Source organism: Argopecten irradians, chromosome 13 (genome assembly GCF_041381155.1).
Source record: "Argopecten irradians isolate NY chromosome 13, Ai_NY, whole genome shotgun sequence".
NCBI lineage: Eukaryota > Metazoa > Mollusca > Bivalvia > Pectinida > Pectinidae > Argopecten > Argopecten irradians.
In genome coordinates, this window is record NC_091146.1 from 15,285,725 (window position 1) to 15,307,050 (window position 21,326).

The 21,326-nt window shown below is 35.1% G+C and overlaps 1 protein-coding gene across 1 annotated transcript in view; it reads right to left on the bottom strand.

The window, feature by feature from the left end:
• Nucleotides 1-883: 883 nt before the first annotated feature.
• The window catches only part of LOC138305632 (uncharacterized), a 37,196-nt gene continuing 16,753 nt past the window's right edge, over nt 884-21,326 (bottom strand). The window contains 13 exon segments of the mRNA XM_069245930.1: nt 884-5,193; nt 9,511-9,535; nt 9,538-9,680; nt 10,251-10,490; nt 11,150-11,879; nt 13,866-14,038; nt 14,568-14,660; nt 15,202-15,364; nt 16,448-16,705; nt 17,128-17,210; nt 17,856-18,038; nt 18,422-18,496; nt 19,293-19,580. Coding sequence (XP_069102031.1) covers nt 4,541-5,193; nt 9,511-9,535; nt 9,538-9,680; nt 10,251-10,490; nt 11,150-11,879; nt 13,866-14,038; nt 14,568-14,660; nt 15,202-15,364; nt 16,448-16,705; nt 17,128-17,210; nt 17,856-18,038; nt 18,422-18,496; nt 19,293-19,580 — 3,107 coding nt within the window. The 3' untranslated portion in view covers nt 884-4,540.

Sequence of the window (21,326 nt, forward strand, 5' to 3'; positions counted from 1 at the left end):
GATAAAAAAGGATCTGTATTAAATGAGATTGAAATATCCTTGTCCTAACGGCATCCATACATTGTATGTAAAGAAAAGTCTGGCTGCCATTTTGGATTTAATTGTTCATTTCTTAACAAACTAGTCGATTGTAGGTGTTTAATCATTATAGTATGTTAACCAAAGTAATAGCATGACCTAGAAAAATAACTTTTTTTAAATTAGTTCCTTTTCCAACAATATATGACTTCACAAATTCTAGGGATTTGCAGCAAAATGTCAACAAAAATAGTTTATTCACATGAATAGACTCTTTCCTACCTAGCATTTTGAAAAATAGAATGAATGATTTATTTCCTTTTTAACTTGTAATTCTAACTAGAAAATCACTCTAAAAAGAACCTTCTACCGTAATGCCTTACTTAACTCCCGGTGTGTTGTCTGTGCTGCGCCTAAGTCATGCTTCGCTCCATGGTTATCAAAATTGTATAGTCGATATGACATTCCCTCTCCTGGTCATTTTAATCAATTATTAAAGTGAAGAGTCGGGCAAAAGAAGGCTAAAGTCGGTAAAATGATGTGAATATATCCAGAATAAATTCTTATGAAATAGACATATAAAATCTCCCGTCAAAATAATGCCCGTGGTTTCATTTCCATCCAGCCTCGCTTTCAAAAAGTCATACAAATTTATTTTAGAACTTTTACACAGGGCTGTCCCGTTATTTCACTGTTAAAAACTGGACAACGTAAGCAGAACATGACCGTCGTTGTTCGATATGTAAGAGCTTTTGGAAGACCAACCCGCTCATAAAGACTGGGTTTTGTTTTTTTTTTTTTTTTTTTTTTTTTGACCGACTATTAACTTTAATGAACAAAATGATAATACTACAAACACAGAAAATTATTAATTAGTTATTTTTATTCAATCCTCATTAAGGGAGGGATCGCTATATTCGTGGACGTTTGTTTCTGTTTACCTTTAAATGGCAACAACAAAAATGGAATAAATTACAAGCTTATTACTGTTAAACATTGTCAATATGGCAATACTGAAGTGGTTTCAAACAGATTATCACAATAGTTTCTCAGCGTGAATTTAAACTAATAGGTATGATGTAACTTCATTGGAAAATGGTCATTTATATATCTGAAGTATTACACTGGAGGAACAATGTCATTAAGCTATTTCCAAACATCAAAGGCATCAATCACTCAAAAATCAAGAATTAGAAACTGCGCACACAAACTACATGGACCAAAGCAGTGCAACAGAAACTCAACATTCTTAGACACGATCAATAATGAAAAAGCATTAAAGTTGGATAATATCTTAAACTGGTGCATCAGGCCCAAATGTTTATAATTGACTAAACAACTTTTTATTGTCGTAAAGTTGGTTATCTTTGGTATTATTGCTTGATTTACATTTTAGCGGATTTTTTCCATTTGCACGATCTAGCTAAAGGTTTTATATAAAAAAATGTGTCGCGATATAACCAGCTATTACTGTATATACATGGTAAAACGTACCTTTCATTTTTGACTTTTAACATATTTCATTGTCTGCACAAGTGAATGGCATAAGTATATATTATAATTGAATATAATATAACACAAAGATTTATTTCTTGTATAAAATGGTAAGACGGTTGTTATTCTTGCTTCACGCTGAACCCGCTCTACCCAATCCTTACATGCTTACATGTATTCAAGTACAAATAAAAAAAACATCAATTTGTACTCATCAATTGAACAATTATTAAATTTAAATTTAACTACGTAAATAAATATGTCTAATTAACACAAAATGTCTATGAAAAACTAAAATCTAAGATAAATATTCGATAAGAAAATTACCTCGCTTTGTCGGGATAAAAGAAACAAGCCCAGGTTTTTCCAATCGATTTACTTTTTAAAACTTAAAATCACGACATGAATATGATGATGTTTTAAGAGAAGTGTTGTCTGTGAATAAACATGCTGTTGATTCTAGTTTATCAGCTGTAACGTTTATAAGAATAAGGAAAAGGTGATGCCCACTAATTGAGCCTTGGAGAACTCTCGATACCGATAAAAGAAGAACTGTTAACATATAACTTTTGTTGTCTGATAGTTAAGAAGTTTTCTATCTAGGAAAAGAATTTACCCGAAATATTATATTGTCAAGACAGCATTAGTCTATTTGTAATATACAAATGTTTTATGTTGTTTGATCTGTATGTCGTGTGCACGCTTTTGTATGGCACGAATGGAAGTACGACTATTGACCGGAAGCGCACGTTAGAAAGGTGAGCGAGCTTCACTACAGGTAGAGTACGCCGTGAGTAATGGCCGTGAATTACCTGTAGTGGGATTATTTCGAATTGTCGTAGGAAACGGGGACGGAATACAGACTGTGTTGAGTAACTAATGTTTTACTATGCTGTTGTTTCACTAATTGCTCCTGCTTAGCGCTCAGCATACAGGGAGTGGGACGACTGGTGCAACAGCTGTCAGTATAATGTGACCGGGTGGGGTGCGTTGCTTGGTGTCTTCGGTGGCATGCGTCAGTGATATATCACTATACAAATGGCAACAGCTCCTCTATACAAGAAGATGCATCATAAATATACCGCAGTCTCCTTAAACACACGCACCTCACACAACATGCACACAACACACCGCATACATGAGAGGTCGTCCTTACATAGATTACCATAGCTGTTAATAGGACGTTAATTAATCAAAGAAACAAAAAAACTATCCTTGAATTTATTTAAATCCGGATAAATGTATTTCTAGTGTATTTGTGATCGTGCGGTTAAATCATGCGTAGCGATTGATGAACAGTAGGGTTGTATATATGTATTGTCTTTGACTTAGTTTTACTGTGATTATTTCATTTTAGATATGATATAATGCTTAGTATAAGTCATTTGCCGGTGATTTATTACATATGTACAGGTAAATTAGGTCAGCGAGTTCGCCGATGTTAAAATGAACAGAAGGCCGTAGTGGCCATAAATACACATTATGGTATGAATTATTGTAAACCGAAACGTGCTTGGATTTTGTTATTATATTAAATATTAATAACACATTTTATTTGTGCATAATTTATGTGGTAGTTATGTGTCGTAATATATGAATGGCTAATTTGGTTAATTAAATTGTTAGAATGTCTTTGTATTGAAGTTGTGAGTATGAATGTTTGGTTTGGAGTTGTCACATACTTTTGTTATGTGTATTTTAAAGCTTTCTACAACGGAGTGGAGTTAGTGTGTGTACCAACAGGACACTGCTACCTTAGTTTCGGCAACAGGACCAGTTAGAAACTTCGGTCAGCCACGGGAAGTTTGAGGGAATAAACAGGCGGGTCAGGGTGCCACAGGAAGACGTCACGGCCGTCCATATATATGACGGTGAAGTGATAAGCGTCGAGAATAGACGTTTTAGCATTGTGGCCAGTTGGTGAGAAACAGTAGATTATATGAGTAGTAAGCGCTGGTTTATATGTATACTTACCTGTATGTCGCGCGCGAGTGACCTGGGCTTTGGTTCAGGAGGTGCTCGTAATGTTTTACGTCGTGTTGAATCCTGTATTGTTGCACGGTAAATGTCCAGATTACTTTTGCAGAGACCTTTAACTGTGTATTGAACTTACATAGCTCGTGAGCGAGGGTACCAGGGAAAGTGAATGTGTGTGTGTGAATTTGTAGCTGTACATAGTATTTAGTAAATGATTATTTGGTGCTTCTATTATTGTTTTTGTTGTCAACTCCACCTACTCAACTCGTCCGCTTGTCCTGCGTTACACACATATTTTAACTTAATGAGAAGACCTTTAGGCAGACTCTGTCAAAGGCTTTGGAAATGACAAAGAATATCATAAGAGTATGTTTCTGTTCTAGATTTAGACAAATGGTTTAGTTTAACTGATAAACAAATTTAAAAACATAATTATGCAATTATTCAGGTAGATAAAAAAATATAAATGACAAAAGGTTCATTTCCAAGTTTATACTAGCTGATATCCCATATTAGGTATACGTTTATACGTAGTTGGTATACCCGTGGAAGTCTGGCAACAACTAAGAATTATATAAATGTTTTCATTACTCTATAAACCAAGCATGCCGGTTCACCGGTCTCAACATCATTCATATTTAATAAAAGATAGAAATAATTAGCCATGTTACTGCATACTTCCAACCTCTCACAAAGAAAATGTGTGATGAATAAATGTCTACCCCAATTGAGTCCACAATAACCCCTTTCATAGCCAATTAGGATTAGTGACCATGAATTATTTTTTGGAAGTATTCCGGTAGATAAAGAAAAAATCAAAATAGCCAGAAGATGTTTACGATTTAACTGTATCAGCTGTGAATTTAAGCATACTTATACCATCTTCACCTGAAGCAGTTACTTAGCAGTTTTTATTTTTTTAACACCACAAAGAAGCGTAAAAAAGAATTTAAAACGCTACTTGTTTTCAACTGCAAAATAGATCTTCCGTTGTCGGCGCAATACATTCTCATTTATCAGTTAAGGCCTTATTCAATAAACTTAAGCCACATCAATGCGTGGGTGCGGAATCATCATCCTGTTCTGTAAGTTCAAAGAACCCAGTAAGCTTGCCAAGTTCCTCTCTACTGATAGGTGGTACAGTGAATGGTAGACTGGCCCATGATGAGTTACTGAACTGTCGTTCTGTACCATTCTCAGTCACAATGAACTGTTTGATCTTCACCACGGCACAGAATACTCTTCGCTGATGTAGGGCTCCCACACCCCAGTCGTGTCCACAATTTTTACAGTCTATTTTGTATGTTGTTTTCAGGCCAGCATAATTTTTTGGCTTGTGGTGGTGACGCCGTTTTATATTAGTATAAAACTCTCTGTCCACGACTATGTATTGACTTTTAAGATAACATCTTATGCCACAACTCGACACCGCTGTCTTTTGACATCTACCACATCTTAACGTAAAGTTTCCCTCTGTCTTACTTTTCGCTAACTCCTCTGCAGCCCGTTCTTCCTCGGCCTCTGCTTCAGTAATGGAGCGAATGCGTTCGGAAACCTTTCGTTGTATCTCATCATCCGGCGTCTGTAAGATTGTCTCCAAGGCTTCATACATCAATTCCAATCTTCTCTCGTTCATCTCCTCCTGTCTCCCTTTCTTTTGATCGGAAAAGTTTATGACCGTTCCCTGTGTTTTTCTGCTTCTTCCTACAATGTTAATATTTATTGTTCAGATATCTGTCTATAACTGGTAATATTATCTTTCGTGAATGCAATTATTTATTATCAGTTCACAATATGTATTTATTAACAACTTTCATATTGGCAATCTGATTAAAATCCAGACCCTTATAATCATTTCGCTTGAACGGAGTAGCTGTAAGAATCGGAATTTTGATAGGATTGTCATACTAGTAGCGATATGGGAAAACTGTCCTATCAATACCATAACAAAACTGCACCAATAAAAAGAAACTGGGCCAATATTACAAGCGCGTCAATCGAACGCATGCATCAGCATCCCAAGCATATGTTCTATTGAAGATAGTGGTTATAGGGAACTGAATTTTAACAAGATTGATAGCACACGTCAAATTTCAATTTTCATCATGTTGACTGCAGTGTACTGCGACGGGTATTCAGATTTACATAGTTTGATGAAAATGCTTTGTTTATTTGATTAATTAACGTCCTATTAACAGCTATGGTCATGTAAGGACGGCCTCCCATGTATGCGGTGTGTTGCTTGTATGTTGTGCAAGGTGCGTGCCTTGGGAGACTGCGGTATATATTCATGTTGTGTCTTCTTGTATAGTGGAACTGTTGCCCTGTTTATAGTGCTTTAACACTGAAGCATGCCGGCGAAGACACCAAGCAACACACCCCACCCGGTCACATTATACTAACAACGGGCGAACCAGTCGTTCCACTCCTTGTATGCTGAGCGCTAAGCAGGAGCAGAAACTACCACTTTTTTAGACTTTGGTATGTCTCGGCCAGGTGACAGAACCCAGACCCTTCCTCACAGGGGCGAACGCTCAACTCAAGGCCAAAAGTGAGGCGGTGCCAAGGGAGGCATTGGGAAATATAAAGTCAGTTAGGAAGAAGAGAAAAGATAAGATCCTAAATTTAGTCGCCTTTTACGATCATGCAATAGGGGCAGCAGGTACAATTCTAACGCCCTACCTGTAGGGCCAGATGAAAATGCTTATGTAAATATTTTCATCAAAATATAATATTTACATATTTTGATGAAAATGCTTATGTAAATATTATCATTACTGTAAACACTAAGCATGCCGATTCACCGGTCTGAACATCAGTTATATTTATTAAAAGACATAACTAATTAGCCATGTTTCTGCATACTTCCAACCTCTCACAAATGAAAAGTGTGGTCAATAAATGTCTTGCTACCACAGTTGAGTCCACATAACCCCTTCCATTGCCAATCAGGATTATTACATGACGATGAAAGGGGCTGGACATGTGTGCAGTCGACCATGAAAACAAATGCTGTGAAAGAGGGGAGATAATCATTACCCACCTTGTTCTCATGATTTGATAAAGGTTGTAAGGTCTGTGACTTGTTTAATTTTTTGGCACAGAAAAAGTATTTAAAGTGTTCTACATATTTTTCTCCGTCTCTGTAAGTTTTCGTATTCGCAAAGTTAAAATATTAAAATTACATTAAATATTTCGGAAACAAACCTGATCGAATAGAAATTAGGTTAGTTGGTTTTATTGTGATATATGCCAAAAAATTCACTGTAGGGAAATGTATATATGAAAGGTTCAAACTCGGTAATTCTCCATCGTTACACATAGTGGTTGGATGACTTGTGTGCCGAACCCTGGTTCTTGCTGGTGTAGTAAAATATTTTTTTGTTTAGAACTAGTTCAATCGGTCTTACAGTAGTGTGTTTACCTTATTAGTTATACCTGATGCATGTTCTTGTCTAAAATTAATACATCAATTCCTCATTGGTTATATATTGCATTGTTAAACGTGAGTGACTTTGGCCTGGGTATGGATACTGTACCTGCTTAATTGTAATGATCAACGATTTGTAATTTCAACGGTATCAATTAAAATACTTAACAATGTCGTGAAATTGATCAATATTTCTTGTTATATGTTTCATAAGGAATGTAAAACAATACCTCTATGTCATATGTTGCTTCGCAGTCATGTAACAGAATTAGCCTAATGGAATTGTCGCTTTAAACAATAAACCAACTAACCAGTGCTTAGACAAGATTTTTAAAAATGCAATGCAATAACAAAATCACATATATTTAAATATACATCAAATATTGTTTATTAATTATTATATGATAGCAACTTCGTATTGTAATTTCAAATTTTCGGGAACTTTTATATCAACAAAATGATGTCTTGGTATTAATATATATGCATCTTATCAGTTGAAAAAAAGATGGAATTAATTTCAAATACATTTCTGTTTTTCATTTGCAAATTTTTCTTGCAATCGCTGAACAGAGCTTAATATTAGTGCAATATGTTCATACTGTACACATCCCTAAAATAGTTTGATACAGCATTTCACAAGGTCAACGTTTTCATCTCTACACATGGCAAAACTTATTGTGCTCCAAACAATGGACAACGACAAGCTGATGTTTAACATTGAGCAAAGAACCCCTAATACTGAAAAGTGCTCACAAGCGTAATAGGTAAATCAAAACAGAGAACAATTGGAGTGTGGAGTATTGGGATGGAAAATTGTGTATTTTTCAATAAACCTGTCTATTTTGTTGGAGGTTAAGAAGCATGCAGTATGTCAACTTGTTTTCTCGTCACTCCGGACTTATTAATCCTTAATTACTAATATCACTTAGCTACCAGAAAGAAAACACACCCAATTCACAGTTCTCTTTTTCTTCAAAGGCCTGGTCGCACGTTGTGAGTATAATGTGACTGGGTGGGGTGTGTTTCTTGGTGTCTTTGGTGGCATCCTTCAGTGATATAGCACTATAGAAAGGGCAAGAGTTCCACAATACAAAAAGATACAACACGAACATACCAGAGTCTCCAAAACAAACATCCGCACAACATACACGCAACACACAACATAGTGAGAGGTCGTCTTTATATGACCCTAGCTGTTAATAGGACGTCAATTAATTAAACAAACAAAGAGTGTGCGTGACACCGTAAAGACGACAAAGCCTTAGCATGGTGATTAAAATCGGATAAATATTAAGATAAAGATGTAATGCTGCAATAATGTCCTGGTAGATATTGTTGGGTTATGCATGCAAAAATTGGTTATTCATTGTCTGAATATCTTGTCTCAAGAAATCCATTAAATCATGGTGATTAAAATCGGATAAATTTTAAGATAAAGATGTAATGCTGCAATAATGTCCTGGAAGATATTGTTGGGTTATGAATGCAAAAATTGGTTATTCAATGTCTGAATATCTTGTCTCAATAAATCCATTAAATCATGGTGATTAAAATCGAATAAATTTTAAGATAAAGATGTAATGCTGCAATAATGTCCTGGTAGATATTGTTGGGTTATGCATGCAAAAATTGGTTATTCATTGTCTGAATATCTTGTCTCAAGAAATCCATTAAATCATGGTGATTAAAATCGGATAAATTTTAAGATAAAGATGTAATGCTGCAATAATGTCCTGGTAGATATTGTTGGGTTATGCATGCAAAAATTGGTTATTCAATGTCTGAATATCTTGTCTCCAGAAATCCATTAAATCATGGTGATTAAAATCGGATAAATTTTAAGATAAAGATGTAATGCTGCAATAATGTCCTGGTAGATATTGTTGGGTTATGAATGCAAAAATTGGTTATTCAATGTCTGAATATCTTGTCTCAATAAATCCATTAAATCATGGTGATTAAAATCGGATAAATTTTAAGATAAAGATGTAATGCTGCAATAATGTCCTGGTAGATATTGTTGGGTTATGCATGCAAAAATTGGTTATTCATTGTCTGAATATCTTGTCTCAAGAAATCCATTAAATCATGGTGATTAAAATCGGATAAATTTTAAGATAAAGATGTAATGCTGCAATAATTTCCTGGTAGATATTGTTGGGTTATGCATGCAAAAATTGGTTATTCAATGTCTGAATATCTTGTCTCAAGAAATCCATTAAATCTTTAATTAATTAAACTTTGGGTAATCGTATGGTATCTTGTACTTTATGAATTTACAATTGCTATTGATGAATAAAGTAGTTATTTAATAAAAGTATCAATAATAAGCTTCAACATTTACTTTGTTATAAGGCCTCAGTCTGTCACATTTTAGGCCTAATAACAGGGCCAATATGGAATTAGCTGATTAATAATCCTATAGTAATGTCATTACCATATTGAATACGTAAGCTGTTTATTGTATCTTGTGATTAATTGATGTTAAGGCATTATAATTTCTAATATTTTAAACGATTAATTATAGGTAAGAATAGTAAATAGGTTTGTCATGTAATTTATGTAATATGTAAGTATATACAATAGTGTACCTGCTGCCTGTTTGGTAGAAATCTCTCGTCACTGGATCTGTTATACCGGATGACGAAGTCACAGGCCGGAATGTCCAGTCCCTCCTCCGCTACCTGTGTCGCCACCACACCGTTGATCTGTTTAGCCAGAAGTTGTTTCACAACACGACTTTGCTCTGCCTGGGACTGTTCTGAAAATTCAATTTGAAATTTTGTTTGAAGGCATCTCTTTATTTCTTGAATAACCACAAAACAATTCTATCGCGATGCCTTTGATATATATAAACAACGACACAATCGATATAGTGATTTGGAATGCGATAACGAATAAATTGAGAACCTTATTTTAATTTGATGGATTTATATCATACAAATCAACCAACAACATCGAGCGCTCGCCCCTGTGAGGTAGGCTCTGGGGTCTGTTCCCTTGCCGGCCGAGAAAAAACCAAAGTCTATAAAAGTGGTGGTTTCTGCTCCTGCTTTGCACTGGTTCGCCCGTTGTCAGTATAATGTAACTAGGTGGGGTTTGTTGCTTGGTGTCTTCGGCAGCACTATAAAAAGGCAAAAGTTCCAATATACAGAAAGACACAACATGAACATACTGAGGTCCCCAGAAACACGCCGCATCTCGCACCTCTTACACACTGCACACCGCATACATAGGAGGCCGTCCTTACATGACCCTGGCTGTTAATAGGATGTTAATCAATCAAATCAACAAACAAATTACTATTTAATTAAAGAAAATATAACCGTACTCTGAAATCGGTCATCCGTTGATCGGTCGCTAATCAAGTGGCGGCATTTTACATTCGAAGAGTTCTCTCTCAGGTATTTGGAAATGGATATTGCAGCTTCCCGTGTTTGTATAAAAACAATGAAAGTCGAATCCTTCCCTTTCTCTTCCAAATGTGCATCTACCATTCCTTGAAGCTGCACTATATTTGGATTCTCATTCGCCGGGTTCTTCGTAAGACGCTCCAATTCTTCAATGACATCTTAAATAGATGATATATATATTTGAATGATTTCTTATGAAACTATTCCAAGATAGATCAATAAAATAACTGTACTTAAAAGCTTAGCAAATTTCCAAAATTAAATTATCTTCAAGTGTATTTCGATGACGTTCTTGTCAACTTAATCAAAAGCTAAGCAAAGTCCATCAAAGTGCAGCATCAAGTACGCAATGTGATTGGTTTACCTGTTATCGGTATTAATTTCATTCTTTGCATATTACAGAGTTAGCTCCCTTGAATGATCGGTAAACTTTGTGACGCCATTATTCTATAGCGAATTTCAAATTCTTTTTTTTTGCTAAAAGTATTACGTTATGCAAACAAACACATGACGTGACAATAACAACCTACCCGCAAGATCAGATAACATACCATAACAGGTGTAATAGGCAAACAAAGAATAATGTGGACTCGTGGGGTGTGTTTGTTTGATGTCTTCGGTTGTGGAATTGCACTACCAAAACGTTAACAATAATTCCCATTATGATAATTATTAAAAGGAGGAGACACAACAGCAGTATGCCGCATTCACCGTACCGCATTCCACACATTGGGTACCGTCCTTAAATGATGATCCTGACTGTTAATAGAATATCAAACCTATCAATCCAAATCAAACCAAACCATAAAAAGCCTACCTTTAAATATGCTGACGTTGGTTATTTGACCTTCGTATAGTCTGGTGTCTAGATCTGGTTTAGTGGTCCTCTCACCACCATCCGTACTGATTAAAGCTGGAATGGTGCTAGGAGCTGCGGCGTAACTTCCGGTACTATAAAGCGTTTGATCGGCATCTCTGTCCATACATTGATTGGCCAAACTGACGTCACATCCTGCACCATCTCTATCTTTTGCAACTGTACTGACTTCAACGCTGGTACTGTCAATGCCCGAATCCGCCAAACTGACGTCATATCCTGTACTATCTCTATCGTGTGCAACGTTGCTGACTTCATAGCCGGTACTGTCAATGCCCGAATCAGCCAAACTGACGTCATATCCTGTACTCTCTCTTACTTGTTTAACCATACTGACGTCATAGTCGGTACTGTCAATGGCTGGGTCCGCCAAACTGTTGTAATTGGGATCTCCTTCTAATCCTTGTTTAGGCTTAGTGTTTCCGACGTCGATTTCAAAACTATCTAGAGCTTCGACAACTTGACCTAGATTTTCATCTTTTGTTTCGCTGACTGTCTCAAGTCCTCCGTCATATGGCGTGCTAGACAGAACTTTTCCTCCTCCAGCATTTGAGATGACAACTTGGTTTTCGCCCTCGCGTATTTTATGTTTTAGTCCCGAGATGTTAAGATGTTCTAGAACGCCCTGCATCCCCAGTGTACAATTTAATGATAGCGCGTTCTGGTACATCTACAACGTAATCAATGTTTGGACATAGATTAATATTTATTACATATTAGGTACATTACGTTGGATGAGTGAATATCGGAATCATCCATATTATTCTTCAAGATGCACCTCAGCCGACAGAGCGTAAACGATACTCATCATTTGAATATGTGTCGTCTAATTACGATATCTATATATATGTATGTATATATAACATCATTTATCTTGCACTTTGTACATGTACAATCGTACTTTATTCCATATAGGGCAAATTGCCATGGAGTTTTTCTTGGCAAAACTATTTATCTTTAATATTTTTATCTTAAAGCAAAATTAGAAGCTCAAACGTTTCAATGGTGGTTATGATGTAAAGTAAGTAAGTAAGCTTTGGAACTGACCATTCGTCAGCGGTGAGGTATCTTTAAGGGATGAAGGGAACATTTAATGGAGATATTTTTATTCTCCATCCGCTGTATTAATAACAAACATGTTATAAATATTGTGTTACTTGTAACAATAATCTGATTTAAACCCAAATCCCCATTTGATAGAGTGATCATAAAGATATGTATAATTATCAGATTGTCTTTAAATTTGATTAGTAAGTTCTATGCGTTAAAAACAGAGCAGAATAATCAGTATTTTCTTCATTAACATAAGCAAATTACTTTACACAATTACCATTATTGCAAAGTTTGTGCTTTGTATTTTAATTAATTCAGAATAAAAGTATTTAAAATAAATATATGCATTAAAAACAAAGTCCACAACACTATGCCCTATATGGAATGAGGTACTCATTTCGCATTTAACAAAAACACTTAGAAGTTGAAGCATTAAGTTTTGTCTAAATTATAATATACAAATATCGACCTGTTTTCATGTGGATACTGTGATTTATCAACTCGAGGAAGTAATATCACCCGGGGCCGGAGGCCGAGTGTTATATCACTTTCGAGGGTTGACAAATCACAGTATCTACCTGAAAACAAGTATATATCTGTTTTATCATATGGTATTTTCATAATGTAATCCCTTTTGTTACAAGTATACTGTAAATGAATATGTATCTCCACTTCATGATATTAAGTTGTCCTTCTCCCGATATTAAATAATTCCGAGGAGAAAAATAAGATTGACAATATTTTATAAAATACAGGGAATACGTTTTTAATACACTTACTTACTATCTAAAACAAATACAAAAAGTACACACAGACATTGACAGGGCCCATTGATGTAAGTAACCCTGCTGTACTCCCTCGCAATTTGCTGAATGATGACGTCACAATAGCTTATCTCGACGTCATGGAAAGTCGCTTTCGGCTGTATTTGGGTTCGACCTCGATCTGTTGGAATCTTATATCAACCCCGAAAATAATTGTGTCGTTATATTACATGACATTACCGTGCAAGATTTCTATGTTTGGGTACGACCTCGATCGTTTGAATATCAATGACGTCACAATGCATTTTCTTGTGGATATCGTGTTGTATAGAGGCGGGAAAATGTAGTTTCAGCCAATCAGTAGCGAGCAAAACACACAGCTATATAATAATCATTGTTTATGCTCTGTCGTCAGTGGGGCATCCTAGAAGTTTTACTGTATTGGTCATTTAAAATGATCTTCAAAATACCTTTTTTGGAAAATTAGTAGATCTTTCATGTAACGGCATTAATGTCAGTGTTGCAGTAAGATTTATTCACAATTCTGTCTTTACATATTACAGAGTTATCTGCCTTTGAGATAAGATATTGATTTGTGACGTGTTTGCGAGTGTAATGTTATACTTTTCAGAGAAAACCATTCGAGGTTTCACTCACAAAATAATGGCACCATAATGTATATCTACCCGCAAGGGAGGTAACTCAGTAATATAAAAATACGGAATTACATAATTACTTAATAATAACGTCAATCACAAGGGAGATTACTCTAATATGCAAAGACAGAATTAAATACCCCCAATCAACAGGACGGTTTTGTAAGCGTAAAACTGACATACCCTTAGGTGGTTGGTTATCACTATGGCCTGATGTTTAAGTTCAGGGGTCAACACTGGACTGAGGGGGAGAGCGACGATAAGACGTGACAGCCAGGACTGGTATTGCTGTTCCTTCCTTTGTGTATCTGGTATCTCCTCCATCAGACAACATATATCCTGGTCTCTTTCACATACTAGCATGGTAAGAAATAGTTTTGTTTGCACAGGTTTACAAAAAGTTTCAAATGATATATATAAGATATTACATGTGGATAATTTCATATGAAATTTTATGAAACGAGTCGAGTCCTAAGAATTTTTTTTCAAGCCTTGGAGACTTTTAAATTATTTCATAAACTAAAGGGTATGAAATGTAAGAAACAAAATATACAAATTATTGTATTTTTTGTTGTCAAGTGTAAATTTACCACAGAACCCGTCATTGAGTAAATTCTAATAGTATAACATGTATTTTGCATACTTTATATGCATACACTAATGGGCAATGGAATAAAACAGCATTAACCCCCATTCGTGGAAATGAGTTTACTATGTAGTTCTTGTGTATTGAATAGTTTGGTATAGCCGTATCAGACCCACTCTCTTTTTAATTATGTAACACTTTCCTTCTGACAGTTTACTGCTTCAATCAGGCCAATTAAATCAATACAGAAATACACTGTCTACCTGTGCTTTACTTAAAACATATTTTTGTTCACTTACAATGATCCATCAGCCATTTCTCCAGTTTTTCCATAGCTCTCTGAATCGTATCTCCGATTGAATCATTCTCTCTGTCCTCCATCACAATGTTTTCTGAAGTTTATAGTTAATCACAATAAATTGATTTCCATATCGTGTCTCAAACGAATTCAGATTATTTTATTCAAACAGATCTGTCGGTAATTTATACTTTTACTATGGGGACGTCATTAGTAAATACAGATATGAACTGAAAAATCTACTTGTAAACAAACTTTTATAATATATTTCAGGGCAGCAATAGAAAAATATTAGTCTAATTATATTTTAATAAAATAATAATAATATTTAATAAAATAAGAAATACATACAAATTTCATCATACTAAAATTCGTTATTTAATTATAAATGATAAGAAATGTAAGTAACCAACTTTTTTATTAAGTCACCTAAAATTTTATCTCTAATGCCACAATTGTTCGCTTTAATAATCTAAACACAATATATCATTGTTTGTCTAGTGTAAGATGTTTGATCATTTTATCCACATTCAGTCTATAAAACGTTAAATAATTTTATTCACTTAGCAACAGCAACATCTGAAGTATAAGACTGTTTCCTGATCCTGGAACCTGATCTTTACAATGTCACCTACGTTTGATGGGGTCTGGGACATGTTTCTGGTACTCCTCTTTATAGTTCTGTGGAGTGGCGATCTTGTTAACATTCATTCTAGCCATCAAGTTTATAATGCTATCCTCTGCATCAGGAACACTTGAAGCTTGCTCAGTCCCAACTGTAGCTGTTAATCCAATGATCTGGTGAAGAAAAGGATTTGTTTTATAGATACGAAAGTGAAAATAACCATTGCAAACGACCTAATACTATTTCAGAAATATGAGTAGTCCGTGGCGTGTGGTGTTTGGTGTATTTGGCCATACTTTAAACATATATTCACACTACAAAAATATAACGCATCCTCAAAATCCTGACATTAACACTACAACACGTTGACACACCAAAGTCTTGAAAAGTGGTAGTTTATGCTCCTGCTTAGTGTTCAACATACAGAGAGTATGACGACTGGTTCATCCGTTGTCAGTATAATATGACCGGGTGGGGTATGTTGCTTGGTGTCTTCGGTGGCATACTGAAGTGTTATAGCACTCTAAAAAGGTCCAAAATTCAATTATACAAGAAGACACAACACCAATATACCACAGTCTTCCAAAACACTCACTGCGTACTTCATACATGCTACACACTGCATTCATTAGAGACCGTCTTTACATGGCCCTGGCTGTCAATAGGGCGTAAGTTTATCAATGAAACAAAGCATACAGCAACGGTTAAAATGACTAATCGGTCAACTACTACACAATTTTCGTCCTAAAAGTTATCGTTGTGACTTGTTTAAATATTTGGTTGTCAATCACATTCATTATATCCATCCCAGAATATGCAAAAGAAAAAATGAATGCATTCCAGGAAAATTATAATTTATGATGATAGACCACTAGGAATCTTGTTTGTTGATTATCAGACAGTGACGCTCGACTTCACCGTGCAATGTACATGATGTGTGTACATCATGTATCTGTTTCATTTGCCTCAAATAGAGCCTTCAGTGTTGTCATAATACAGCTACATAGTGGACAGAAAGTCAGTTATAATAACCTATGGAGTGTCGTGGATAATTTTCAATGACTTTTAGTGAACAATGACCTCGGTCCTTGATCTGTAGAAAGCAATCTTGAGTTAGATGTTTCCACAGTGGATCTCGATCTGACTATACATCCCCCATCCCAGTATGTCTGCAGTGGAACTCTATCTGGATACAATTTCCCGTTATACAAGTCAGGAACATTTCTGGAGAAGCATGTGAGCTGCGGAGAACTTACCTGTGGTAATGCTGCACCACTACATCCCTCAGAGCTCAGTTTCCGGTAATAAGCCATCACCTGGTTGTAAGGCTCGTTTTTGCGGGTGTGATGACATTCGTCAAACACAAGCATGGTGAACAAGCTTAAAGATTCTTTTTTAGAGCGCATATAATTCACGAATGTCATCGGTGTTATCACGCATACACGACAGTCCTTCAAAATGTTAGCGAAAGATCCCATTTTATGGTCTTGTCCACTGATCTTTGTGATCCATCTCTGTAAATATAAATCAGACATTTTAGTTTTCATTGCAGTGGCGCTTAACCTAAATTGGTTGTGCGCTATACGTCTCATTTAGTCAAACAAACAGAGGTTAGCCGACATGGTAGGTAGTTGCCTAGAACGTCACGTGACTACTGTAACTACGTAACGTCTGTCTGAACTCTTCAGCGAACGGGTCATGAAATTTACGACTTCCGTTCGGCAATAAACGTATTTTCTATGGCGACTAGTTTACAAGTATCTACTTTCAACAACTTTTGTACTAAACTAATTAAGAAGTCAAAATTAATATTCTTTGATAAAACTCAATTTCAACTACGTCTACAAATACTAACAAAATCGAGGTCGAATCTAATTTGACGTTTTGTTGATAGTTACGTATAGTTTGGCTTTAATCAGATTGATAAAACTCATACCTTATATTGTGGTAGGAATCTTGATATCACGTTATATTGCTGGTCTAGCAATGTCACCGTCGTGTTGAAGAAAGCTATCCTCGCTGTAACATAACGATGATGCGGTGAACTCAATCTCATTAAAATACAGATCCATATAGCCACTATGTTCAACAGAAGATCTGACAACATCTAATAAGGGGTCGTGTTCGGATGACCTTTTTGCCACGTGTACTTCAGATCAAATGCATTGTTATACCAATTGATAATTCCATTTCGTCCCAGTATATATACATTTTAGCTGTGTTGTGCTTTTTGGGCGAGATGACTATATACACGAAAATACTGCTGACAGCTTTTTCAAACTATTTCGTCTCCTGTCAAGATTCTGGCAACAGCAATTAGCCATTTCTCAAGGCCGCCAGAACGTGAGTTGTCAGATCCTCCTATGAAACGTTGAGTTGATAAGGATATGTATTTAATCAGATTGTGATGAATTATTCATCAGGCATATGAATTATTCATTAGATGCATGAATTATTGTCGAGTAAAACAATACTATTTACTCTAGGCAGCAGTGGTAAATGTGTTTTACCTAAAGGATTAAACAAATTATGGAAATCTGTAATCATCAAGCTCATCACATTGTAATTATATTGTCTAACACTTCGTAAAACTAATACAACGTACAACCAGCGTTACAAACGAAATAAAATTACAAACAAGTATTCACACTTCTTTTTTTTTACCTTTTGGGTTCTTGTCTAGATGGTTCTTCATGATGTGTATGGCTACTCTGGTCTTTCCAGATCCTGTTCCCGCCCAGATGATAGAGTTGTCTCCCCTTAGACCGTTTTCCGCAAGTTCCATTTGATAATTATGTAGATTTAAGTTACAGGTCTCGTCGGTTTCAATATCCCTCACATAAATTTCTGGAACACAGAATAACAGTTTGTTGACCATGTGGTCCGATCATGTTAATTGACTGTAATTGGATTTTTTGTATATGAATGCAATTCAAAATAGCATTATCACTGATACGTCAACAAAATGGGAAAAAACAGCAACATTGATCTGATTATAAATGCACTCTAAGATATTTGAATCATTACATGTTTAACGCAAAATAATAATGTGCATAATGAAAATGCATAATACTTAAGTAGTCAACATAAATAAATCAACCAACATGTTTTACTATTCTCCTCAAGTGTTCTAAGATGGTACAAAAAATGTTTGAAATAGGAATTTCGCCCGCATAGGCATCAAAATGGAATAATAGGAGACAATGGACTAATTAGGTAATGAGTCGTACCATCTACTGCTGTGGAATTCATTTTGACAGGCGGGTATTTAACGTCTTCTTTAGGGATGCCATCCGGCTCTGGTTCTAAACAAATATTTTTTGATTATTTTAACATGAAGCAAAGCGATAAAACAATTGATCAAAGCATATATAGTAAAATAGATTGATAAAATGGAATGATGATGTACACTGTCGGAGATATTAAAATTAAAATTTTACAAAATTTAATCTTCTTTAACATTCATATTTATATATATTTACCGAGGTTGTTAATAGGAAGTTAAAATGTTCAAACAAACATTATATATATTTAACAAAATAGTTAGCTAAACTGTTTTTTTTCAAAAGTAAATTTTTGAATCCCAGATAACACATTGGCCAAAATTATAGTCTAGAAAATTTTGAATGTTTTCTTTCATGTTTTGTAAACTGTAAAAGGAAATGGAACGACTGCTTCGCCCGTTGTCAGATTAATATGACCGCATTGGGTGTGTTGTTTGGTGTCTTCTGCGGCATGCTTCAGTGCTATAGCACTATAAAGAGGGCAACTTTACAAGAAGCCACAACACGAATATACCACAATATCTCAAAACATATACCACAACACTCCTTACATGTAATACATCGCACATACGGGAGGCCGTCCTTACGTTACCCTAGTGGTTAATATGACGTAGATATAATAAATCAAACCAAGCCAATATAGACTCGCCTTCTGTTACTCCTACTAGCATGTGGAATGTGGAAGCAAAACAGAAAACAGACACAACAATAGTAATAGAATAACGCTCCTTTAGAAATAATTATGTTTCTTTTACAGTATCAGTACAGAAGAAACTTTGCACATCTTTAATTTAACCATTAACTTTCAAAAACGTACCGTCAAGTGTGTACTCTTCGTCGATTTTATCTGCAAGACATGTCATCTCTGCAGCTCTGAGAGCCTCCATCAGTTCCATTGCTTTCTTTAGGTCGGATTTCGGACGCCTGTTTCTGGCCCATTCATCCAAGCCGTGTGCTATCTTGTCTTTCAAATGTTTGTAATCATGGTCGATATGGTCTACATTAACACCAGTCAGCCCTAAACGGTATAACAGCGTCTTCCATTCCCCACCAATCTGTTTTGGTAACTCCTCGCGCAGTGATATGTCGGTGAAGAGGTCGGCCACTTATCAAGACACATAGGTAAGAAATAATTGAAACAGTAGGTTAATGCTGATCATCTTACAATTTTAATGTCATGTATATGCCCTCACATAATGAGATATCCCGTTGAACTTTCAAGATTGTATATGAATTTTACAAGGAATCTTGACGTGAATTCAACCCTATAATTATCAATATACTGCCTATATCGCATGATGTGTATGTTTTGTTTTGTGGTATTGCGACGTTTTTGAATTGACTAAATACAGACTCAAGCCCAACTTTCAGCTTTGCAGTAAGATAATATATTTACAATTTTACATGTCGTTATGGAGAAGGTTAGCAGGTGAAGTCACGCATTATTTTACCCCCGCAACGAAGTTAAGGGGGTGTACTGGTATTGGGTTGTCTGTCTGTCTGTCTGTCCGGTGAACTCCTCCTACACTACTTGTAAAAAAGGGATTTGAGTAAAAAATATATAGGGCTCTGCAATATCCTCTATTTATGGAGTTATTGCTAAACCTGTGCAGCGGGGGTTTTAGTCGTCCACTCTGTAACATTTATCAGCACGAATATGTATGCATACTTAGTATCTCACAAAGTTATTTAAATTAACAAATTTAGTATTATTCTAAAATTTCATTTGAGTTTATGGAATCATAGACAAAAAGCACGGACGGACATTCTTTTCATAGATGTTTAAATAATTGATACATTGTATATATCACGTGGCATCTTACTATACACATGTAAATTTTTAACACAGACAATGCCTGTGCGCGGGCTAGAACACGGCAAACCACAAATGGCTATACCTCTTATTTCATCCAGCAAACAATAATAATGCATGTACCAATTAGCTTTTATATAGGAATATTTGGCTTTACAATAAGGCGATTCAAATTGAATTAATATGTTGTTCCTAATAAAGTTATATGAAGCGTAAGTGGGCGAAAATTTTGACATATCAGGTTTTTTTAGTAATCTATATAAAAACATCAGTTTTGATTAAAGAAGCTTTGCCAACTGTCTACTGGACAGAAAAACATGTTATGAAACCTCATATCATGTTTCATAAATCATAAGATATATATATATATTCCATAGTTATATCCAATGTTAAAATGTTCGTATTAATATGTTTTAGTTGATTAAATGAAATAGTATTCAGTTACGGCGATTAAATATCTACCACATACATGTATTGAAAAAGAACGAAAAGACATACATCATGTATAACAGCTTTAAGTTTGTATTGTCATGTCTTTGTATCTTTAATGTCAAGTACCTTATCTTTAGTTTAAACACAAAAGATGTGCCTTATCTGTAAACTATTGTAATCACTAGTGACTATACTTGTACTAGCTGTATTATTTGTTTTACCATGTCTTGTTTTTACTTAATATTGTTCATTATGTAGTTATCAGTAATTTTCTTTCGTGACATTCAAATTGTAAAATGATATATTATGTATTGTCTTCTGTTTGTAATGTTGATGTATATGTGATCACAATGAAATGCAATAAAAAGTAAATTATAAAAGCATATAGTTTAATACAATACAGAATTTATGCACTGTATTGCAAATTGAAACATAGCTGCAAGAATTTGAATTTTAGATTTAAAAGTACTAAAACACTGTAAAAAATTATGAATGATAAATGACTTCATATAATTTGATTTTATGAACTCATATCACGGTGTTGTAAATATAATGCTTTTCACAGCTCTTATCTATACATATAGAAGAAAAGCCTATACATTTATT